This window comes from Xenopus laevis, chromosome 5S (assembly GCF_017654675.1).
Source record: "Xenopus laevis strain J_2021 chromosome 5S, Xenopus_laevis_v10.1, whole genome shotgun sequence".
Classification (NCBI taxonomy): Eukaryota; Metazoa; Chordata; class Amphibia; order Anura; family Pipidae; genus Xenopus; species Xenopus laevis.
The window spans coordinates 138,173,847-138,199,907 of record NC_054380.1 but is presented as its reverse complement, the minus strand read 5'-3'; the positions used below and the strand labels follow the sequence as shown (position 1 = coordinate 138,199,907).

Genomic DNA, 26,061 nt, shown 5'->3' with positions numbered 1-26,061 from the left:
ATATTCCCATATATATTAGGGATCACCAGCTCACACCCATTAAGTGGCTACTGAAACCAAAAACCTGTGTGTTAAATATTAGTGATGTGCGGGTTGACCTCGCAGTGCTCCTCGCGGGTTGTGGATGGGTGTGGGTTGAGCTCTTCTCCTGCTCTCCCCGCCCGCCACCTTCAAATGCCGCTATCTGACTTCCGGGTTCCGGTTTTATAGTCTCGCGTCTGCTCGCCCCACCCCTTTTTTCAGTGTGACATCATTGACGGCGCGGGTCTATAAAAGGACCCCGGAAGCGCGGGTTGCAGCAGGGCGGGTTAGGGTCGGTTGCGGGTCAGGAAAACTCTGACCCGCACATCACTAATGGCAATATCGAGGCCTATAGAAACAATCACATGCCACCTAAACAAGGGTTTCAAAATGTGTGCAAAAAGATACAAAACACGTTTATCAATAAAATGTATCATTTTGGTGTAACAAATGTGACCATCTAAAAAGCTAAAAACATTGTGATAAGGAAACTGTATCTAAGTATCAGCAGTTGCAAACAGACATCATTATATAAAGCTAAAATAACTCCAGGCTTTTATAAACAACATAATCTCTCTATTACATGTCAATGCCTATAAAATGGGCCCGATCATTTTTGAAAAATCTCTCCGGGTTGGGAACAACTTTTATCATACAGATTCAATGAAAGGTATTGGCTAAAGAATACATTTCGTTGAGCCCTCTGGGAGCTACTGTATCCAAAATCCACATCCACTTAACTTCTCGTTGTAATAAGAGTTTAGATCCATCACCCCCTCTACACAGAGGAACATCAGCCTCTTTCTTTCTCCTGACAACTTCCTTGACTACTTGCTGGTCAGACTGGTGGGAAAATGACCAGCAGGTGGCGCTGTTGTAACACAATTCATTCATATTAACAGTACATGTATCCCTTAATATCTTGGAATAAAAAGAAAATAAATAATGTGCAGAAGTGCTTAGAATAGCCCCCTCATCAACGTTCCATTCATTTATCCTTTAAGTAACTTGTATAACTATAAAGAAGGTTACAGGACTCCTAATTTGTAATGCAAGCAGCGGGAGCCAATGGGAAAGGCAGATTGGGTTAGTCTATCTACAACAGAACAAATGAGAATGGTTTGCTAAAGCATGTGCTCTGCCACCATCACACTATATCCCTACACACACACACAAACACACACAGTGCGAGTCCATTTCCACACATGCAAAGACTTACACTAATGTTACAAGAAAGTGGTTAAAGCATCAGTGGAACGATTGTGAATCGCAAACCACCAACCCAATATGAATATATATATATTGTTTCACCCCGTCAAATATCCTATTGTACATAAATAATATAAATACAAGGTTTTCAGCAACACAAAGAGAACAGAAGCTTCATTAGAAATGTGTCGATAAATGAAAAAACCAAAGAGTGGAAGGAACACTAGGGAAACACCCCTTGGTCTGGACCTACCAACCAATGGCTAAAGGTAGGTTGTCCCTCATCCCAAAAACAAATACAACCAATCAAAGCCCAACAGAACTGCTTTGGTGCTAATAGTCTTAGATTTTCTCTTCCCATTCGTTGTAATTTACACAAAACATTGATTTATAATTAGCAAAGTTACACCCCATTGTGAATGAACAGCCCTTGTGTGTGTGTGTGTGTATATATGTGTGTGTGTGTGTTTGTATGTATGTGTGTGTGTTTGTATGTGTGTATGTGTGTGTGTGTGTGTGTGTGTGTTTGTATGTATGTGTGTGTGTTTGTATGTGTGTGTGTATATATGTGTGTGTGTGTGTTTGTATGTATGTGTGTGTGTTTGTATGTGTGTATGTGTGTGTGTATGTGTGTGTGTTTGTATGTATGTGTGTGTGTTTGTATGTGTGTATGTGTGTGTGTATGTGTGTGTGTTTGTATGTGTGTGTGTATGTGTGTGTGTGTGTGTTTGTATGTGTGTGTATGTGTGTATATGTTATACATCAATTGGGAGTCCACATCTGATTTACATTTAAGTAAGCCTAAGGGACTCGCCCCAGTTCTCCGGCAATCACATATAAGAAAATCCTTTATCCAAAGATAACTGTCCCAAGGCTTTTGTTTTCATAAAAAATATTGTTTTATTAAATTAGCATTAAAATTCAGTTACAAACAACCCCACCAGGCCCACCTTACGCGTTTCACACCCTCCGGCGCTTAGTCATAGGTGTATACACCTATGACTAAGCGCCGGAGGGTGCGAAATGCGTAAGGTGGGCCTGGTGGGGTTCCTATGACTAAGCGCCGGAGGGTGCGAAACGCGTAAGGTGGGCCTGGTGGGGTTGTTTGTAACTGAATTTTAATGCTAATTTAATAAAACAATATTTTTTATGAAAACAAAAGCCTTGGGACAGTTATCTTTGGATAAAGGATTTTCTTATATGTGTGTATATGTGTGTGTGTGTGTTTGTATGTGTGTATGTATGTATGTGTGTGTGTTTGTATGTGTGTATGTATGTGTGTGTGTGTGTGTGTGTGTGTGTGTGTGTGTGTGTGTGTGTGTGTGTGTGTGTGTGTGTGAAGAAGCACAAGGTTCCTTTCTCAGGTGTAGTCTGTCATTAGTGCAAAAATCAAGCAGGTGGAAGAAGAAGTTCATAAGGCACCATATTCTGTACATAGACACCAATAAGGAATGTGTAGAACAGCATAGAAGACTTTGCATTGAGCTCCCATAAGAAATGGATACTATAATATATCTTAATATTAAACCCTAGCCCTAATATTGCTCAGTTGGCCCATGATTTCCTGTTCTCCATCTTCTTCTGGAGCCTCTCGTCGACCTTTAGCGTTGATGTTCGGTCGGGCTTTGCAAGAGCAGTGAGTGCCGCAAGGTTTCCAACTGAGCCCGACAGATTTCCACCTTTTCTACTCTCACTTACAGTTCCTCCTTGAACACACAAGTCAGCGCTACGCCTCTGGGCCGCTCCGCTTGCTTTCGTGACACGGTTTGGCTTTACCAAGACACCGTAGCCTGGGTTACACTTGAAGTAGTGTTTGCCACCAACAGAGCCATCATTTTTGCCTACAAGGAAATCAGACCACATTAAGTCAATCAATATTTGATTTCCCTTAACAGGAAGTCAATCACAGTCAGTGAGAAAATATGAATCATATGGTTATATATAATAAATTCATTTTAAAGGGGAACTATCGCGAAAAGGAACATTTTACTAAAGCTTCATCATACTGAAATAAGAAACTAAATACAATCAATTAAAAATTCTGTACTGTTTCTGAAATAATCAAGTTTATCTTCACTATTCCTCTCTCAGCATCTGTTTCTCTTCATTCTGTTTTCATGCAGCAGTTGGGTGTCAGATATTCACTGACAGTTAGATCCAATATATCTTATAGGCAGGCTCCTTTTGCCTAGAAGATGTATTAGAGCTCACTCTATTAAACTCACCAGACATCATGTCTCTCTACATGCAGGATTTGTGCAAAAGGCAGTTATTTTGTTAGATTTTGTTTGTACTGGAATCAGTTATTTGAATGAGCTCTAATTCATCTGCTGGGAAAGGAGCCCCCCTATAAGATATATTGGATCTGTCAATGAATATCTGACACCCAACTGCTGCATGAAGAGAGAATGAAGAGAAACAGATGCTGAGAGAGGGATAATGAAGATAAACTTGATTATTTCAGAAATGATGCAGAATATTTAAATCGATTGTTTCTTATTTCAGTGTGATGAAGCCTATATTAAATTTAAATGTTCGTGATAGTTGCCCTTTAATATCATATCTTCATTTAGCAGCTTTTGCGCATGTTTCAGATGGGGCCTCCATACCACCTTGGGGTTACCGGAAGGGTTTAAAAGCAAGCCAGACTGAATCAGCCAGATCTCACCTCCCTATAGAAGAAATCTAAGCCTTAGTATCTAAGTAGTAGTTAGTTTTTCTCACCGGCAGGCGTTTCAAGTTCCACACCGACCCAGATTCCTTCCTGGAAGTCTGTGGGACCCACATATCGTACAACGCCTTTCTTGTTGGAGCCCACAGTTACATATTCTCCTTCTTTCAACCAATCAGAGTCCTCCTGGGGTTCATCAGAGTCTGATATCTCCTCTTGATTGCTTTCCACTGTATTATCTTTCAAGTTGACAGTTGCACTTGATTTCCCTACATCCCCGAGTTCATCCCCAAGTGTACACGTGAAGGATTTTAGCTCGGAAGTCCTTACTTTCTGTATTTTGAATGGTGAAGCTACCACTTTTGTTTGGGACAGAAGTTCTGGAGTAGAAGCAGGTTGTGTGGATGCGGCTTTTGGGACGTCTTCACTTGCATTCAATGACGTTTCTGTAGTAGCCAATGATATCTGTGGCTCCGCTTGTTCACTCGTTGATTTGGTGGAGCTCATTTGATCTTCACTGTCTGATAAAGAAAGATTTTCCATATTTTCACTGTGAAATTCTGAAGAGGCTTCAGGCAAAAGGGGTTTGAGATGTTTAGTACTATTGTATTTTTCATCAGAGTCCTTATTATCCATGTCTCTCAAAATGGAAGTCCTTTCTAGGTCTTGCGAAACGTCTAATTTTAACTCGTGCTTTAACACAGAACTGTTTGCGGGTTGAACTGATTCTAAGTTCAGTGCATCAGTATCAGAAGACAGCAGGCCTGTAGAATTAGGTCCCATGTTTCTATCAGCAGTAGTAGATGTTGGGGGTGGAAGAGTTATCATCTCATTCCCAACACTTAAAACCTCAGAGAGGGTAGCGGTGGAAACACTGTGGGAAAAGTATCCACTGGAGGTCTCACTGAGTGGACTTGGGGGACTTTCTTGCGTTTCAGGTGCTGGAACATCATAGACCTTTTGTTGGGAAGGGACTGTAGGTGTCTTTTCCATCTTCTTTTCTTGGCCAGGTGACCTAGCAATTACTGGTGGTCTGGTGTTTTTCCATTCTTCATGGGCTACCTGTAATAGCACAACATAAAAATGTGAATATGCATTTGGAGATTAAATCAGCCAGATTTGTGCCCTGGGATAGAATGCTCTGCAGCAGGACAGGACTGCTGCTTAAAATGGGGATCAGATAGGATCTGTGCAGCCACTGGGACAGAATGTTCTGTTATACAGATAGCTAGAATCTCAGCTGCCATAAAGCAGGACAGGACTGCTGCTTACAATGGGGATCAGATAGGATCTGTGCAGCCACTGGGACAGAATGTTCTGTTATACAGATAGCTAGAATCTCAGCTGCCATAAAGCAGGACAGGACTGCTGCTTACAATGGGGATCAGATAGGATCTGTGCAGCCACTGGGACAGAATGTTCTGTTATACAGATAGCTAGAATCTCAGCTGCCATAAAGCAGGACAGGACTGCTGCTTACAATGGGGATCAGATAGGATCTGTGCAGCCACTGGGACAGAATGTTCTGTTATACAGATAGCTAGAATCTCAGCTGCCATAAAGCAGGACAGGACTGCTGCTTACAATGGGGATCAGATAGGATCTGTGCAGCCACTGGGACAGAATGTTCTGTTATACAGATAGCTAGAATCTCAGCTGCCATAAAGCAGGACAGGACTGCTGCTTCCAATGGGGATCAGATAGGATCTGTGCAGCCACTGGGACAGAATGCTCTGTTATACAGATAGCTAGAATCTCAGCTGCCATAAAGCAGGACAGGACTGCTGCTTACAATGGGGATCAGATAGGATCTGTGCAGCCACTGGGACAGAATGTTCTGTTATACAGATAGCTAGAATCTCAGCTGCCATAAAGCAGGACAGGACTGCTGCTTACAATGGGGATCAGATAGGATCTGTGCAGCCACTGGGACAGAATGTTCTGTTATACAGATAGCTAGAATCTCAGCTGCCATAAAGCAGGACAGGACTGCTGCTTACAATGGGGATCAGATAGGATCTGTGCAGCCACTGGGACAGAATGTTCTGTTATACAGATAGCTAGAATCTCAGCTGCCATAAAGCAGGGCAGGACTGCTGCTTACAATGGGGATCAGATAGGATCTGTGCAGCCACTGGGACAGAATGTTCTGTTATACAGATAGCTAGAATCTCAGTCATTAAACAGCTAGACAAACTAAAAATCAAAATATAATCAAATTTCCCCTATAGTTCTCTACTATAAGAAACATTACCCATGGTTTAAAGCATAGTGATGACAATGTCCATTTATACATTGAACAACCTGCCTGTGTTTAACTGCGCTGGAAAGAACAGAACCAACTAGCGACAGATTGTGCCCGGGAAATCATTTCTCCAGTATTTAGGTGGGGGATGATTTAAATGACAGTTCTGCTCCTTTGCTGTTAAACTGCTGAATTGATGGGAGCTGCAAGGACTGGAGTGATGTATATGTGTCTCACGGTGCTTTGGCTTCTCTCAGGACCTGGATAAATCATCATTTCAGCGGACTAACAAAGATTTATTTGTCATTTCCAAATTTTCTTCCCGCTTTTCCCTTCATTTTCTTGGGTCCTGTCAATTTGCAGGTGAAGAATTTAAAGGCTGCTTGTGAGATTAAATAGACCATTTCTCAGATCAATTTCCCAGAGGCAACGTGCACTAAAGTTGAGTAATCAATACTCTCTGTCACGGCTTAAACTTATAGGAGAGTTCCCCGGAGAGACTCCCCCCATCTCAACCGTAAATCCAAATGCCGGGAACTCAGAACTTTGTTATAGTTGGAGATGTTCTGCTCTGGCAATGGGAAAGTATGGGCACTTTTGGGCATTTTATTCATTCATTCATTATTATAAGGGTTAAGGTAACCCCTACTGTAAATGATAAGGATATTAGAAGTCACTGAGGGGTTGTTCTGTGACCATATAAAGGCACAAGGCTGCAGGCTGAGTTATACAGGGAACTCTGAGTATCACTCGTGTATTATAAGGGATAATGTACCCCCTACTGTAAATGATAAGGATATTAGAAGTCACTGAGGGGTTGTTCTATGACCATATAAAGGCACAAGGCTGCAGGCTGAGTTATACAGGGAACTCTGAGTATCACTCATGTATTATAAGGGATAATGTACCCCCTACTGTAAATGATAAGGATATTAGAAGTCACTGAGGGGTTGTTCTGTGACCATATAAAGGCACAAGGCTGCAGGCTGAGTTATACAGGGAACTCTGAGTATCACTCATGTATTATAAGGGATAATGTACCCCCTACTGTAAATGATAAGGATATTAGAAGTCACTGAGGGGTTCTGTGACCATATAAAGGCACAAGGCTGCAGGCTGAGTAGTACAGGGAACTCTGAGTATCACTCATGTATTATAAGGGATAATGTTCCCCCTACTGTAAATGATAAGGATATTAGAAGTCACTGAGGGGTTGTTCTGTGACCATATAAAGGCACAAGGCTGCAGGCTGAGTTATACAGGGAACTCTGAGTATCACTCATGTATTATAAGGGATAATGTTCCCCCTACTGTAAATGATAAGGATATTAGAAGTCACTGAGGGGTTGTTCTGTGACCATATAAAGACATATAAGGATATTAGAAGTCACTGAGGCATTCCATAAGCATGTGAATATAGGTTATACAACCCTGAATTGATTAAAGTAAGAGGTACATTTTTAAATAATATACAAGTATCAATGAAAGTAGTGACTGAAGGGACATTAGATACAGATGGTGCCTGCTATATAACATGTTTGACTGTAAAAGGTGGTGCGAGATGAGAGGGGACAGGTCAGATGGAGTTGAACTCACCATTTTAGAAAGAGCCGAGTTTTCATCGACGCTGGCGGACTGGACCGTAATCCGTGGCACCGTCTGCAAAAACATAGATCATAAGTGTTTATATAGATTGAACGTAGAAAACCCAAATACTCAGTTCTTATAATGAAACTGAAACCTATGTGATAGGAGATCAATACATTTTAATTATTCCAGATTTGATATAGGTTCACTATACCCCCCCAGGATAAATTCCAAAGACATCTTATCTGATTGGTTGGAGGAAGGGAAGTATTTATCTACTGCAGAACCAAAGTATGGCAAGAAGCTATCAAAGCTTTGAGAGATTTGACTCCAAAAATAAAGAGCAAATCTTTAAGTTCCTTCATATCTAAATTTATGTATATTCAGGGAAACGATAATTTACTTTTCTATTGTTTAGTTCACATCCACTGAGTATATATATATATATATATATATATATATATATATATATATATATATATATATATATATATATATATAGTTAGTTATGTTAACTGTTTATATTAATTCTTTAGTTTATTTGTTGATTCTATTGTGTAATTTCTTTTATCTGTCCGTATTTTTGAGGACTAGGCATCTATTTATTTCTTCACACTTGTTATATTGGTCTTTTGTGACTGCACTGTCTGACGTAAGTTTTTTGAAGGGTTAATAAAGGATAAGATACTGGACTTCATAGCAAATCATAATACTATGAGTGTGTGCCAGCATGGTTTCATGCGTAATAGATCTTGCCAGACTAACTTAATTTCTTTTTATGAGAAGATGAGCAGAGACCTTGATTCTGGGATGGCAGTGGATGTGATTTACTTAGATTTGCTAAAGCATTTGATACAGTGCCACACAGAAGGTTACTGGTTAAATGAAGGAATGTTGGCCTGGAACATAGTATTTGTACCTGGATAGAGAACTGGCTAAAAGATAGACTACAAAGAGTGGTGGTAAATGGAACATTTTCTAATTGGACCAGTGTTGTTAGTGGAGTACCGCAGGGCTCTGTACTAGGTCCCTTGCTTTTCAACTTGTTTATTAATGACCTGGAGGTGGCCATTGAAAGTACTGTTTCTATTTGTGCAGATGAGACTAAATTGTGCAGAACTATAGGTTCCATGCAGGATGCTGCCACTTTGCACAGTGATTTGTCTAAACTGGAAAACTGGGCAGCAAACTGGAAAATGAGGTTCAATGTTGATAAATGCAGGTTATGCACTTTGGCAAAAATAATATAAATGCAAGTTATACACTAAATGGCAGTGTGTTGGGAGTTTCCTTAAATGAGAAGGATCTTGGGCTCTTTGTAGATAACACGTTGTCTAATTCTGGGCAGTGTCATTCTGTGGCTACTAAAGCAAATAAAGTTCTGTCTTGTATAAAAAAGGGCATTAACTCAAGGGATGAAAACATAATTCTGCCTCTTTATAGGTCCCTGGTGAGGCCTCATCTGGAGTATGGGGGCAGTTTTGGACTCCAGTCCTTAAGAGGGATATAAATGAGCTGGAGAGAGTGCAGAGACTAAGTGCAACTAAACTGGTTAGAGGGAGGGAAGAGTTAAATTATGAGGGGAGACTGACAAGGTTGGGGTTGTTTTCTCTGGAAAAAAAAGCGCTTGCGAGGGGACATGATTAGACTTTACAACTTACAAGTACATTAGAGGACATTATATATCTTTTTTCAACCCGATGTAACTATGTAACTGTAGCATTTCAATATGTGGTATCTTAAATTCTGCTTGTTTTATCATTGTAAAACTTCAATAAAATATTTGCAATAAAGAACCAGAGTTCAAGTTTCTACTCACTATGTTGCTACATACATTATAACACTGGCAAGATAATAACCCTCACTGACTTTACTCAGACCTTTGTCCATCAAGTCCAACCCAATGTGCCACCAGCGGTGCTACAGAAAGATCTAACATTTCCCTTGTAGGATTATTGTCAAATTTGGATGGACATTGTAAGGTATATATATTTTGTTAATTAATAATGGAACATTTAACTCTTAGAGAGGAAGCAGCCTTATTAGCTTGTCACCTGATTGGTCCAAACAGGAATCCTCCCTAATTTAGAAGACAAAGGTATTGGTCTGGGAAAGGTACTGCCACACCTAAACCCTAAGTAACATTAACAAAAATTCTATATATTTTTCATTTGTTAAAATTTTTGTGATCTTTGGTCAGCCTATTTAATTTTCATTTTTTTATGGCACTTCTAGAAGCAAGGTTTCTCCTGTATATAAGTGTGTCTACAGTAAGAGGGGAGCATACAGGGCCCAGGAGAGGAGTGAGCCCCATACCAGATCAGAGGGAACCCCTGTTTTGTGGACCAGACCTCCAAAGGAACCTAAGGAGGGTATACTCAGGTTGTGTGAACCAAAAAGTTCAAGGTTTCATAGATTGAACTTGTGGGAATAATATTTTGGTGGTTGGGCTGCTGGGTTTCGTTTAGTGTGCTTAGTTAAATAAGTGTGTATTCCTGTAGTGTGCATTTATTTTATGATTTATGTTTATGTAGATATTTGTCCAATTAATATAAAACCATCTATGCCACATTACACTTTGTTATATATTATAATCTTACACCCTCTTTGCCCTGTGCCAGCTGTAAGGCAGGCCAAGAATGATAGAAACTTGGCAAAGAAGTAAAAAAAGACAACTACTTTGCAAACTGCTGAACATTATTCCTTCTGAGAACTTTTCATGAGTCGGCCTCCAGACATTGTGGAGGGATTTAGCTACCTGCTCATCCTTGCCTTGGATATAACTCACTCACATCCACGTAATGCTCCAACAAGCAGCTTCTTCTTTTATGGGTCCCTGTTGGATCAGAGCCAGCGGAAATCTGAGGAGAGCAAGGTCTATTTCCACCTGATCACCCCATAAATAAGGTTAAGCACCTCTATTATAAGGGTTGTCACGGCAAATGGAGAGGGACAGAAGAAGACAGGTCGTTTTGAAGAGTTTAACCTTTTTAGTGCTGGTAATTGGTTGAGGCAGGAAAGAAAATATGATCAAGTCAATGTTATTATGTGTTTGTAGCTCAGGGGCAGGTGCCTCCTGTTGCCAAATGCACTTCACTAGGGTTGGATCAATTGAAGGTATTCACAGCCCATAACACTGGAAGGAGGCAAGGAGGGGGTATCTGATGAAGTACTTTTCTATCTAAGGAATATATAGGTGGATTGCCAAGACTGTGGAGATGCCTTTATCCGTTCTAAAATTAAAAATCTTTGTGGTCTTCCCTCTCCCCCTTTTCTTTTCTGTAACCCTTTGTCATGGTCGGCACCCAATACCAGAACAAATGCCAAGGACCCTGGTCTCGGCTCGGCTTCACCAGTAGTGTGACCACCTTTGGGCTTCGGGAGGTGCCCTCAGCTTAATTGGGTGCCACCTGGACTTAAGGAGGGGTACAAGGCGAGGTGTTCTGGCTGGCAAAGGGGCACGACCGGATAGCAAGAATCTTTGGCAGAAGGTCAAGGACAAGGCGTCTGGTGGAAACGGAACAGACCAAAACAGGACAGGCAGATAACAGGCAAGGGTCAGGATACAGAATGCAGAATAGTCAGGAACAGGCATGGTCAAACACGGATAATCAGTCAGGATAGCAAATTCAGGAACAGGTAGCACAACACCAGCGCGCCTGTACCTTTAAGAGGTGCGCAGGCGCGGCTCAGCGGGTGTCCATGCCGAGGATGCGGCGTGGACCCCGCTGCCCACTAGACCACCAGGGTAGGCTTCTTACACCCTTATAACCCTTTTTCTCTTGTTTGAAAACTTAATAAAAGTTTAATTGCAAAAAAAAGTCTTTGTGGTGCCTTTATACATTTGTCTCTGTACCAGAGTCCCCCAGAAGGGCAATGTACCTGCCACCGTTCCCCTAACATTAATCCACATGAAGGATGCTGATAAGTTTGGCTTTATTTATTACAAGATGTAGAAAAGTATCTTCCCTTCTTTTATCCTTGATTAAGTATCCAATCCAATGTCCAGCTGGGCCCCCTAGAACCAGAAAATCTGATATACAGGGCCCATAACAGTTAAAGGAGAAGGAAAGCTACCAAAGCATTTTATTGGCAATAGATTAGCCACAATAGTACAAGCTATAACACTATATTTATTCTGCAGAATGCATTACCATACCTTACTAAATAGCTCTAGAAGCTCTCTCGGTTTGTTTAGGATAGCAGCTGCCATATTATCTTGGTGTGACATCACTTCCTGCGTGAGTCTCTCCCTGTTCACTCATAGCTCTGGGCTCAGATTACAGCAGGGAGGGAGAGAGGAGCAAACTGAGCATGCTCAAGCCCTAGCCCTGGAGGTTTAAGCTGAAAACAGTTAGTCTGATACAGAAGCCCATGAGTACACAATAGAAGGAAAGAAATGTGCTGTTTCTTTTGACAGAGGACGCAGAGCAGCATTACTTTGAGGGTTTACTGGTGTATTTATATAGACCTTTCTGATAAAGTTTACTTACTTTTAGCCTTTCCTTCTCCTTTAAATGGGTACAGAAAGAATGGTAAAAGGGAAATATTAATATGACACTCAAAGTGAATTACAGCAGAGAAGGCAGCCAGGATAGGAATTGGCCTAAATATCCCACTGTAGAAAAGAATCAACTCCAGGCAAACGGTGTAAAATAATTGGTGCAATTATCAAGATGCGTGTTTTATTCTATGCCAGCCGAATGTTGCATTTGATCCTTACTAGGGTGATCCAAGTTAAGCAGCTTCCCCAGGTCTCTTGGAAAGAAGTCAAACATTGCAGCCTCAATTAAGATGTGGAAAGGAAGACAAAAATACATATAAAAGCCTCCAGAGACGGCACAGACTAGACAATATAACAGGAGTGAGTGAGGGAAGAGATGAATCTATTGTGTGCTCACATCAGTATGATGGTCACTGACCTGACACAACCCGGGGTAATGGGCTGCTGCTGAGCAGGAGGATTTATTGGATAAATGTTACTCGGTGCAGCCGGGAGAAAGCAACGAGGGGGTTTGGGACAGATCAGATGTTGGACATAAGAATAAAAAGCAATTACACGGCATGAAACAAAGAAATGGAAATATGGAAAGTAACCTCCCAGCACTGAAGGGGGAATATTACCTGGAATTTACAGTGGACCAATGACACGCTGTTCCCAAAAATAAAAACACAAGAGCCTTACTGTAGAACTATGTATTAATTACATGTGTTCCTACTGCTAAAATAATATTTTGGCCAACTTCACAGACTAGCAAACAGGGACCATACCTATATATATATACATACCTAAATACATACTACATAAATACATACCTACATATATACATACCTACATAAATACATACCTACATATATACATTCCTAAATACATACTACATATATACATACCTACATATATACATAAATAGTTACATACCTACATTGATATACATACCAACATATATACGTACCTGTTTGCCAGCCTGTGAAGCTGGACAACAATTTAAGTTGGGGATATGTAAGGAGTCCTTAAAGGGGGTTCTGTCATCGAAAAACATGTTTTTTTTCAAAACACATCAGTTAATAGTGCTGCTCCAGCAGACTTCTGCACTGAAATCCATTTCTCAAAAGAGCAAACAGATTATTTTATATTTCATTTTAAAATCTGACATGGGGCTAGACATATTGTCAGTTTCCCAGCTGCCCCCAGTCACGTGACTTGTGCTCTGATAAACTTCAGTCACTCTTTACTGCTGTACTGCAAGTTGGAGTGATATCATCCCCCTCCCTTTCCCCCCAGCAGCCTAACAACAGAACAATGGGAAGGTAAACAGATAGCAGCTCCCTTAAGCTGGCCATAAATGCAAAGATCCGATCGTTCAAATCCTCAAACAATCGGACTTCCCCATCTCCCGACCTGCCACTAACCATTCAGATCAAATAAAGTAGTAAAAGAACAGATGAGCCGATGTTCTGCCCCTGACAGCAATCGTACGAAAGTTATGTCTGACAAAGCTGGTGACAATCTCCCACTGAAAATCGTACGATCGGCAATACACGCAGAGATATTATCGGCAGCCAACAGAAATCTTTTAACCTGTCCGATTGTCTGAACGACTGATCTCTGTGGGACGAAAAATGTGGGGACTCTCCTCATACGGTCCGAAAATCATACGAATCCTCGATTTCTACGACCCGATCTTTGCATCTATGGCCAGCCTAACACAAGATAACAGCTGCCTAGTAGATCTAAGAACAACACTCAATAGTAAAATCCAGGTCCCACTGAGACACATTCAGTTACATTGAGTAGGAGAAACAACAGCCTGCCAGAAAGCAGTTCCATCCTAAAGTGCTGGCTCTTTCTGAAATCACATGACCAGGCAAAATGACCTGAGATGCACCGACACACCAATACTCCAAGTACAAAAATATATACTTGTTAGTTCAGGAATAACAATAATTTAGAAATAAACGACACCATAAAAATCATGACATTATCCCTTTAAAGTACCAGCAATGGAGTCAAAAAAAGAAAAAAAAAATCTGTAGCTGTTCTTCTACCAGGCGTGCAAAGTGCTCTTCTGTCTACTGAATGGCAACCCTCATTGGCTCTATGTGGCAGATCATTCATAGATATCCCAGCATGCACCTCACCATTCTTCGGCACTAAGCTCTGTGCAGGGTGAATGAGAACAACGGGGCTAATTTATGAAGTGGCAACAAAAAATTCATTTCAGCACCATGGGGTGGAAAGTTCCCAGAAATGGCTTTTTTTTCTATAACAAAAATATACGATTCACCATAATGGACATTTATATTGCTGTATTGCAACGGTGACTTAGCTTAGCACTACTTAGCACTACTTAGCACTACATTCATCAATCAGCTCATCAATTAATAAAGAAAATCCCAGCTTTCCCTTTGTTTTTCTATGTGTTGGACTCTAGGCCACAGAGCTGTCGCCCTCATATTCCCTGCCAGAGGCTCTTTCTTTCCTCCCAATGAGCAGACGGGCGGATAAATGCAGAGCAGGAATGTCTTTTATATTCGGCGTCTCACCTTCCAAAGCAATCATCACTAATTAGGGGCCAGATTTTATGGAAAGTGAATGCTGGAGATCTCCTGACCCCTGACAGAGCGCACATTAGACTTTAAGTAGACACAAGGCCAACATTATGGAAATGCCATAATTACTAAATGTGCTTACACAGCTCGCTGCTTTACGTCGCCCCAGGGGCCAATGACATTTATGGAGATACAAAAGATTTCTTAAGGGCAAATTCTGTTCTGATCTATTACTCCGGGATTTTTTTTTCAGCCCTACAAACCTCGCATTTTCTTATTTTGCTCAGAGTCCCAGGTCTGAGCAGCAATTCTGCAGCAGTAAATGCGATATTGATCCTGACACCTCAGCTCCCAGTCTGACAGCACAAACAAGGTGTGCGAGTAGAATTACATCCTCCCTTTATAGACAGCCCTGCTGAAATGAGACAGTCACTTAAAGGGATTCTGTCATGATTTTTAAGGTGTAGTTTTTATTACTAAATGACACTGTTTACACTGCAAATAATTCACTCTACAATATAAAATGTCATTCCTGAAGCAGCAAGTGTATTTAGTTGTAATATTGGTGTGTAGGTGCATCTCAGCTCATTTTGCCTGGTCATGTGATTTCAGAAAGAGCCAGCACTTTAGGATGGAACTGCTTTCTGGCAGGCTGTTGTTTCTCCTACTCAATGTAATTGAATGTGTCTCAGTGGGACCTGGATTCTACTATTGAGTGCTGTTCTTAGATCTACCAGGCAGCTGTTATCTTGTGTTAGGGAGCTGCTATCTGGTTACCTTCCCATTGTTCTGTTGTTAGGCTGCTGGGGGGGGGAAGGGGGGGAAGGGAGGTTGTGATATCACTCCCAACTTGCAGTACAGCATTGTAAGGTGTGCGGTCCGGCGCGTCCTTCCCTGCCAGCGTCCTATCCAAAATGGCAGCGCCCAGGGCCGACCAGGTGGGAAGTCGGCAATGGCGCCTCGTTTTGGACGCAGCGAATTGTCGCCAGCTACGTCAGCACGTGACGCATGACGTCACCACGCACGTTTGGCGCCAAAATTCAGCTTAAAAGGACGTCTGAGACCTACTGTCTGAGACCTGCCTTTGCCCGTGAATAGGTTCTACTTCACTGTGTTCCTGGGTGCGACTATTGTGTTTTTGGACTCTCGATCTCGACCTCTGCCTGTTCCGTTTACGAACCCTTGCCACCTGAACTGATCTTCTGCCTGTCTGACTACCCTTATTCTTGACCCCATTTTGTACTGTGAACTGTGTTTGGAAACCTCAAAGCTTCCCCCTTGGTCTGACAAGCAGTAAAGAGTGACTGAAGTTTATCAGAGCACAAGTCACATGATTGGAGGCACCTGGGAAACTGACAAAATGTCTACCCCCATGTCAGATCTCAAAATTGAATATAAAAAAATCTGTTTGCTCTTTTGAGAAACGGATTTCAGTGCAGAAGTCTGCTGGGGCAGCACTATTACTGAGGTGTTTTGTCACATGACAGTATCCCTTTAATAAAGCTTCAGGATATTCTGCTGCACACACAATGAGACTTAACCATGGCAGGAAAGGAAGCTCAGCAGAGACACAGCGCCTTTGCCATCTATGAATTAAGCCAAATGCTAGTATGGGAATTACTTACTATGTAAATGACTGCCCTCAACCTGTGAGCCAATCAGCAAGGTGTCACTTTACTCTAGGTGCCATTCAGGCTTCACTTTGTCTACCTCTGCTCCAAGCCCCATCAAAGGGAGCCCCTCCCACAGTTTCCAAACACTTTTTTCAGTTCAATTGTTTTCAGATTGTTCACCAGAAATTAAGACTTTTTTTTCAATTACTTTCCATTTTTTAATTTTTAACGTATTTCAAAATCTCCGTTTAAAGTCGCTTTCTCTGGTGTATCACTCAGTAATTCAGCTGCAGACTCTAAATTGTTACAATTTTACAACATTTAGTTAATACAATTAATCAATTCTAACAGCTGCCTGTAATGAAACGCAGGGATTCTGCTCAGCAGGGACAAAGATAAGAAATGGATTAACTAAATGTATCAATTTAGAACAGTTTACAGGGTCGGCGACCCCCCTCCCAGAGCTGCTTTAGAAGGTGAAAAATGACACTTTATACCTCAATATTAGAAAAAAAACAGTCACACATAGAAAATAACTGGAAAAAGTCTTTATTTTTGGTGAACTATCTGAAACCAACTGAAAAAAGTGAATAACCCCTTTAATGAGACTAAGTTTGGTCCCAGTCTCACCTGATCAAGGGAGCAGTTTTAAACAGAGGTAGGCCGGCCATCACATGATAGGGCAATACTGACTGCCTTATGGGAGTGGTTGGTCAAACTGCCCCATGGTAGATTAGCCTAAGGGATATAATTAAGCACGACAATGGATCTGTACCTGTTGGACGAGCGGAGAGGCCTGCCGACTCTTCTTATCCCGATGAGGAAACAGAGATTTAAGTAAATTGGGCATCTGAGGCACTAAGGATTTCACAGGGGTCAGGTTGGAGGTTGACATGGGTGCCAGACCTGCAGGGAAAGAGAAGTCCCTTAGCAAATGCATTACAAGGATAATCATTCCTTCAAACTTGACAACTAGGAGGAGTTTGTAGGTAATGCCCTTCTTAATTCTCCCCACTCCCTAAACCAGGGGTCCCCAACCTTTTTTTACCCGTGAGCCACATTCAAAAATAAAAAGAGTTAGGGAGCAACACAGGCATGCAAAAAGTTCCTGAGGTTGCAAATAAGGGCTGTGATTGGCTATTTGGTGGCCCCTATGTGCAGGGCAGCCATCAGGGGGGGACAGGGGGGAGAGTTGTAGGGGGCCCCAAGGGTAAGGGGGGCCTGGCCATGCCACACTTACTTGATTAGCCGGGTCCACCATCTTTCTGAGAGCTGCTGACATTGGGAAGGCATGGACGTTTAAGGGGCCCTGGCACCAATTTTCTCATAATGTGGGGGGCCCTGGCCACCAATTTTGGCCACCAATTTTTTTTTCTCATGTGGGGTCCTAGCCATCAATATTTTTTAATGGGTGGGGCCCTGGCCACAAATGTTTTTTTATGGGGGGCCCTGACCACCAATATCTTTTTATTTTTTATTAACATGTGGGAACCCTAGCCACCAATATTTTTTTTTTTTTTTTTACTGTGTGGTGGGGGGCGGACCTGTAGGTGGGGCTTGCGGTGGGTGCAGACCAGGGGGCCCAGGAAATTTTGTCATATGGGGCCCTGCGATTTCTGATGGTGGTCCTGCCTATGTGGACAGGAGGCTCTATATAGCAGTACACCTGGTTTTTATTCAACCAAAAAGTCTGGAATTCAAAAATAAGCTCCTGCTTTGAGGCCACTGGGAGCAACATCCAAGGGGTTGGAGAGCAACATGTTACTCACGAGCTACTGGTTGGGGATCACTGCCCTAAACCATAATGACATGTACCTGAATCCTGCGGCAACATTTTAGGTAGAGAGGAGTGACCTGAAATGACTGCCCGTCTGGGGCCAGGGGAGGTTTGTGACACATCTTGTTGGCTTTCCCAACGACCCTGTGAAAAATAAGACAACATCTATATTAAAAAAAAACAGGTAACAACAGAGTCATATTAAAAAAAAAGCAGCAAATTCTTTTTTTTTCATTAAAAAATCCATACCTGTTATAAAAGTGTTTAAATATCTGAGCTGTCAATCATATAGTTCCTGCCCCGCCTCTATGCCTGAGGGACATATCAGAGTACAAGTCACATGACTGGGGCAGCTGGGAAACTGACAATATCTCTAGCCCCATGTCAAATTTCAAAATTAAATATAAAAAAAAATCTGTTTCCTCTTTTGAGAAATGGATTTCAGTGCAGAATTCTGCTGGAGCAGCACTATTAACTGATTCATTTTGAAAAAAACATTTTTCCCATGACAGCTTCCTTTTCTGTCAAAAGAAACAGCACATTTCTTTCCTTCTATTGTGTACTCATGGGCTTCTGTATCAGACTTCCTGTTTTCAGCTTAAACCTCCAGGGCTAGGGCTTGAGCATGCTCAGTTTGCTCCTCTCTCCCTCCCTGCTGTAATCTGAGCCCAGAGCTATGAGTGAGCAGGGAGAGACTCAGGCAGGAAGTGATGTCACACCAAGCTAATATGGCAGCTGCTATCCTAAACAAACAGAGAGCTTCTAGAGCTTTTTACTCAGGTATGGTAAAACATTCTGCAGAATAAATATAGTGTTACAGCTTGTAATATTGTGGCTAATCTACTGGCAGGAAAATGCCTCCGTAGATTTCCTTCTCCTTTAATAACATTGTCCACAAAATGGCAGCTGCCTGCTTGCTGTGATTATGTCATTCCAAGACTGAAGGAAACAAAATTAAAGTGATAAATATATAGTGTAATATTGCTCAACTAACATGATAGAACAGTATGTGGAATTATTTCTAAGGGTGACAGGTCCCCTTTAAAGGGGTTGTTCACCTCTGTTGTTTGCTTTTAATATGATCTAGTGACATTCTGAGACAAATTGTAGCCCTGGATCATCAATACCCCTTTATCACACCTCCCAACATTTTGGAAGTAAAAAGAGGGACAAATAATTTTTTCGCACGTAGGGTAGCGATTTTTGACCACTCCCTTTCTGTGGCCACACCCCCTAATTACCATGTTCATTTTACAAAATTTGGCAGGTTTTGAAAGTTTGAAAATAATTCTCCTTATCTAAACTGTTTATTTGTGTCTCAAAATTGTTACAATGTATCTTGTTTGAACCTGTTAGGTGCTCTGTGCTCTCTGCTACAAGCCAATTAAGTGAGAAACGTTGTTTCTTTTTCTGGCTGTTCAGTGCAGAGAAAATAGGGACTTTCCAGTACAAATGAGGGACTGCGGGTTGAGCTGTCAAAAGAGGGACTGTCCCTCCGAAAAAGGGACAGTTGGGAGGTATGCTTTATTTTATTCATGGCAGAAACCCGTGGGAGCAGAGATCCCCGTTCTTCTGATCTGAATGTTCTATCAGCGAAGGAGCCCGGCAGGGGGGACAGTGCCACCGAGCGAGGATATGTGCTTATAATGTGAATTCCTTTATGAAATCGCTCTCTCTACGAAAAAGGGATGTTTAAAGGGAAAGGTCACCTTCAAATACAGATATTTAGTAAATGAGTAATTGCCTATTTGCATTTGCTCTTTAAAGGTTTTTATGATACACACTATCAGCTACCAATAACCACGGATCACTTCAACATGTTGCCAATTATGTTTTATATTTATAAAAAATGTGACGTATATATATTTACTGATTGCAGGGCCCCAGAGTAACCATGTTCTGCCTCCCGACCCATGAATCCACATGGCAGTTGCATGCCCCCCCACTGCAATACTCTGCCTTTTATTATCCAGTACTGGGAGTGTGGTCATATTTGAGACCAAGAGGAGTGTGGCTGCTTTTATGGCACTTTAATTACAAGGTGTTCCCTAGGTGGCCCCTTAAAGAGATACTGACATCAGAAAATAACCTTTTTAATATATATCATAACATTGTCTTTAAATGCTATTTATAATTTTGCAATAAAAGTATTTGCCTAATACTTTTACATTGCCTTTCTTACCACCCTGCTCCCCTATGAGGAGGCTGCCATATTTGTGCAGCAGGAGTCCGTTAGCATTAGAAACTCTAACTGACAGGTAAAACAGTCAGGTTTAGGAACTTCAAGTAACAATTACTTACAAAAGCAGAACTATCAGCGAAAAACGATCAACATGACCTATAGGTAACTTTTAATGTAGATTAATATTTTGAAAAGAAAGTTTTTAGTGTCAGTATCACTTTAAGAAGAGCTGGAGAGCCTTTTTTTGTCAGGGGATCCTGGAGTTGTAGTTTAGTAATAGCTGAAAGCAATTTATTATGGTTGTTTAATAACAGGCGAAGAGCAAGATTACAGAAGAAAATGAAATAGGTATGAAGGATAATGCAGGCCACGGATCTTACTCTGTCCACTGTGACTAAGAAAACTATTTGGAACTCTTTGGTTATGAGAAGCTGATTTGGGTTCAGGGAAGAAAGAAGAGACATTCTGAAAAAAATACAATAGAACAGATATGGGGACAATCAAATACCATATCCAGATATATTGTAACTTGTATATTGTAACTTGTATATTGTAACTTGTATATTGTAACTTGTATTCCAGTCTGTTATGGGCGCCATCTAGTGACCAATTCAGGTAAAACAGCTTTGACTAAAAATTCAGCTGCAGTTTTAATTCCATTGTTGCCCAACATTTTCCATGTCAAAGCCAACACACTATTCATATGTATAAGGGGCAACATTATAAAAAAAAAGTACTGTAAATGTTCTAGGGGACATAAAGACCTGTAAGAGGCCATGTCTGACTCATGGGACTCCAGTTGGACACTTTAACAACAGTTCTAGGGTTACAATTTCAGGAGCTTATAATTCCTATAAATCATTACTGTCGCCATCTTGCACTATTGTCATTATATTCAGCTGCTACGTGTGGGCCCAAGGCAGCTCCAGTTCTGGCCAGCTGACAGACCCTTGAGTTTTGGGGATATGGCACAGGAATGTAGGGGGGCAATTCAAAAGGAGAAGGGCCTGGTACTTGCAATAAACTTGCACTTAACACTGACCTTGTTACTGGCCAAGCTCTGCTGCCCACCCAGATCCTGACGGCTTCCAGACAGCTAGAGAGAAAGAGAGAGGGGACAATTAAATTACAGTACAGAAGCTTTTGCAAATACAGGCAAGTTAGACAGACACACAGCCAGATAGACAGACACACAGTCAGATAGATAGACAGACACACAGCCAGATAGACAGACACACAGCCAGATAGATAGGACAGACACACAGCCAGATAGACAGACACACAGCCAGATAGATAGGACAGACACACAGCCAGATAGACAGACACACAGTCAGATAAATAGACAGACACACAGCCAGATAGACAGACACACAGCCAGATAGATAGGACAGACACACAGCCAGCTAGACAGACACACAGCCAGATAGACAGACACACAGCCAGATAGATAGATAGACAGACACACAGCCAGATAGACAGACACACAGCCAGATAGATAGACAGACACACAGACAGATAGACAGACGCACAGACAGATAGACAGACACACGCCAGATAGACAGACATACAGCCAGATAGACAGACAGACGCACAGCCAGATAGACAGACACACAGTCAGATAGACAGACAGATGCACAGCCAGATAGACAGACAGATAGATAGCGATAGAGTCTATTTGGAATTGCTTTAAATGAAATGCATATGATGATGGCACATATGTGAGTAATGAGTATGTAGTTGCTAGAACCTCTCTGGCAGAGAAACAAAACTTACTTTGTGAACATTAGGGGAGCTGAGGCTCTTTTTGTACAATCTCCCTTTCCCAGTTAATTGTTCTTTTACAGCCACTTCCTAAGTAAGAAAAAGACATTTGTGTCATAAAATGTAAATCACTGGCAATATAAATCACTGGTGATACAGTAAAATCTGCCCCAGTAATAACAAACACTAATGCCTGTGAGGCACCAGACTGCGGCTCTTATCCACATACCAGAACAGAAAGGGTCAATTTCAGGAGATACTGAATCTGTTTGCAGTAGCCACTCACTGGCCCTCATTTGCCCTGTGGCTGCAGACACTCCGGCTTGTGCCAGGTATAGATCACTAGTACTTAATAACACCAGGGAAATGTCGGTTCAATTCCAGCCCCAGACATTTCTGTCTTTGCTTCTCTATCACAGCTGTAAATGCTACACAGATAGGATTGACTGTACCTTCAGGTTGGGCCCCCTTTGCTCATAACAAGGTTACAGATATATAGAAACATTGGGGTAACAGTCACCCTGCTATAGTTCCAGGGGTACCCAGGATACAAATAAACACTCACCCCAAATCTCCCCCTAACTGACCTTCAGACTGGGCCCCCTTAGCTCATAACAAGGTTACAGATATATAGAAACATTGGGGTGTCACCCTGCTATAGTTCCAGGGGTACCCAGGGTACAAATAAACACTCACCCCAAATCTCCCCCTAACTGGCCTTCAGACTGGGTCCCCTTAGCTCATAACAAGGTTACAGATATATAGAAACATTGGGGTGTCACCCTGCTATAGTTCCAGGGGTACCCAGGGTACAAATAAACACTCACCCCAAATCTCCCCCTAACTGTCCTTCAGACTGGGCCCCCTTAGCTCATAACAAGGTTACAGATATATAGAAACATTGGGGTAACAGTCACCCTGCTATAGTTCCAGGGGTACCCAGGGTACAAATAAACACTCACCCCAAATCTCCCCCTAACTGACCTTCAGGCTGGGCCCCCTTAGTTCATAACAAGGTTACAGATATATAGAAACATTGGGGTGTCACCCTGCTATAGTTCCAGGGGTACCCAGGGTACAAATAAACACTCACCCCAAATCTCCCCCTAACTGGCCTTCAGACTGGGTCCCCTTAGCTCATAACAAGGTTACAGATATATAGAAACATTGGGGTAACAGTCACCCTGCTATAGTTCCAGGGGTACCCAGGGTACAAATAAGCACTCACCCCAAATCTCCCCCTAACTGACCTTCAGACTGGGCCCCCTTAGCTCATAACAAGGTTACAGATATATAGAAACATTGGGGTGTCACCCTGCTATAGTTCCAGGGGTACCCAGGGCACAAATAAACACTCACCCCAAATCTCCCCCTAACTGACCTTCAGACTGGGCCCCCTTAGCTCATAACAAGGTTACAGATATATAGAAACAGTGGGGTAACTATCAACAATAGGAAAGTAACTATCACTTCTGAGGCATTAACATATACATAAAATAGTATGGTGGCCCTTTTAAGTAAGGAGATTATATATATATATATATATATATATATATATATATATATAATTTGTTTGCATTCAATTTCAGCGAATGTCAATAGTTGCTGTTTGGATCTCCTCATTATTCCTCTATTGACCTTCTAATCAATGGCAAAGCTGTTCAGAGTCACCAGCTCTTGTTGATTTAATGATGATTCCCATGGGAGGAGGGCACAGCTAATTTAGTATTCCAATGCTCCTTGTTAAAAAAAGTATAGCGCCGATGGTAATACAGACAGAAAGAAGGGTCGAACATCGGAGAAATAAATGTAGGAGGGTAAGGAAGGTGGAAGAGTCTCCATTAGTAATGAGGATGAATATAACTGAACAGAACACAGCTCTACTCATTAGTACATTGTGCCCTGGATATGAACGTCCTCCGAAGGTTAAAGATATTACAAAGATTTGCCCATAGGGACAGGCAAAGCCAGAGATGATTAATAACTGTGTTTTCCCTCCAACCAACCCCAAGGACAAAATGGCTCTTATAACAAAACAAGGATCATTTTAGAAGCTATCACAGACCCATTACGTTTTAAACATCTCTAATTAAAGCCACGCATTTCATGCAGACGTATGAAGCCATTTTCTTTTGGTGACATCACAGGGTGGAGCCAATGGACTCAGCTAGGTGAGCACATGTTTACAAGCAAGGTTATATGGGGCCATTGCAGATCTACAGTTATAAAATACACACACATACTGAAACGTTTCTTCTTAAAGTTGTACTAAGAAATGAAATCCTGAATGGCTGAATGTGCATGTTATTTACAAAAAGTGAATTTTGCATGTACAGATATATCAGATATAAACACCGTGGTTTTGGTAAGTTCGGTCACAACAAAAATAGAGGTTTTTCTTGGCTAATCCAAAGTGCTCACTTTCCACCTTGCCTTGAGAAAGTTCTATAAAACATAGGAAAAAAACCCCCAAAAACTAAATTCCATCATGGTGTCAACTGTCCATTGTATAAAGCTGTATTTATATATAAAGCTGCTTGAATTCTGACCTTCACGATGAGCATGGTATTGTGTAGAACAAGTCTCTTGAAGGCAACACAAAGATCTATCTCCTTAGTATAATGGTTCTTCCAGGAGTTGGTTGGGTTAAGGAGGAGTGCAGGGATTAAAAAGTCTTTATCTTTAATACTTGGACAGAAAAAGGTCAAGCCTCTCAGACCAAATAGAAGGGTAGTCTTCTGTATCTTGTATTGGGCTTGACTCTCTGGGCCTCCAATCAGCAGCATGCATTCTATAGTCAATCACTAATGGCGGAGCAGATGCTCTCCGACACCTTTCCCAGTGAGGGGGGTCGTACTCTGACTGTCTCTACTCCCGACAACTTGTTCTTTCTTTCCTCCAACCTACATGGATTTCGGTGGCCTCTTCTAATTGGGCAGATTGCCTGCAGGAGAAGCAGGGTGAAAGAAGTCAACTTCTCACACCCTGCTTATTTTGGCGGCAAAAAGGCCAAAAATAATGCCTAAAAAAGTTTCTCATTGGAATGGTGGGAAAATGTCATTCCAGAGATATTACACTCAGCACTGGGACATTCGTACATGATCAGTTTATTGCAGATGAACTTAAAGCTCATGATGTTCTTCAGGTTTCACAGAGGCAATATGATTTACAATAACTAGAAGGCTCAATCCCAAAGAAGTAGGTTGCATATTCCAGGAATGGACATCTTGCTTCCATGTTTTCCAACACACAAGCAACTAACCTTCGTGATTTAAAATACTACGACTTGTGTGGAAAATGAAAGAAGGGCAAATGATACATCTGGAATCACCCGTGACTGATTTAGAGGAAGGGTAAAGGCTTAGATGGCCTCTCTCCATATAATGTGTAAACCACTTCTTTTCGAAATTTGCAATGCGTGGTTATACAACCAGAACAGAGGAGAACCGTATGCCTTCCCTTATCATCATCATCATCATCATTTATCTTGTGTTCTTTGGAAGAACATAATCCAGTGCAAAAGAAATGAAAACTGACAGTTAGGGAAAGCTTGGAAGAGCTTTGTAAAGATTCCGGACAGTCAATAAAAGTACACATTTTTTTATCTTTCTATTAGTTCTCACCTCCTTTAAGTAACCTTCTTTATAGTGATATAAGTTACTTAAAGGATAAGTGAATGGAACTTTGATGAGGGGGCTATTCTAAGCAATTCTGTAATGTACATTCATTATTTATTTTCTTTTAATTGCAAGATATTAAAGGATAAGTGAACCTTTAAAATAAGTGAATGTAAAATTGATGAGGGGGCTATTCTAAGCACTTCTGCAATGTACATTCATTATTTATTTTCTTTTCACTCCAAGATATTAAGGGATACATGTACTGTTAATATGAATGAATTTTGTTACAACAGCGCCACCTGCTGGTCAGTTTCCCACCAGTCTG

The 26,061-nt window shown here is 41.4% G+C and overlaps 1 protein-coding gene across 1 annotated transcript in view; it reads right to left on the bottom strand.

Moving 5' to 3' along the window:
• Positions 1-2,474: 2,474 nt before the first annotated feature.
• The window catches only part of LOC108718298 (kinesin-like protein KIF13B), a 123,624-nt gene continuing 100,037 nt past the window's right edge, over positions 2,475-26,061 (bottom strand). The window contains exons 34-40 of the mRNA XM_018266021.2: positions 22,129-22,206; positions 21,398-21,451; positions 18,212-18,317; positions 17,172-17,302; positions 7,743-7,805; positions 3,955-4,963; positions 2,475-3,071 (exon numbers count right to left, since the gene is read on the bottom strand). Coding sequence (XP_018121510.1) covers positions 2,776-3,071; positions 3,955-4,963; positions 7,743-7,805; positions 17,172-17,302; positions 18,212-18,317; positions 21,398-21,451; positions 22,129-22,206 — 1,737 coding nt within the window. The 3' untranslated portion in view covers positions 2,475-2,775. The remainder of the gene's footprint in view (positions 3,072-3,954; positions 4,964-7,742; positions 7,806-17,171; positions 17,303-18,211; positions 18,318-21,397; positions 21,452-22,128; positions 22,207-26,061) is intronic.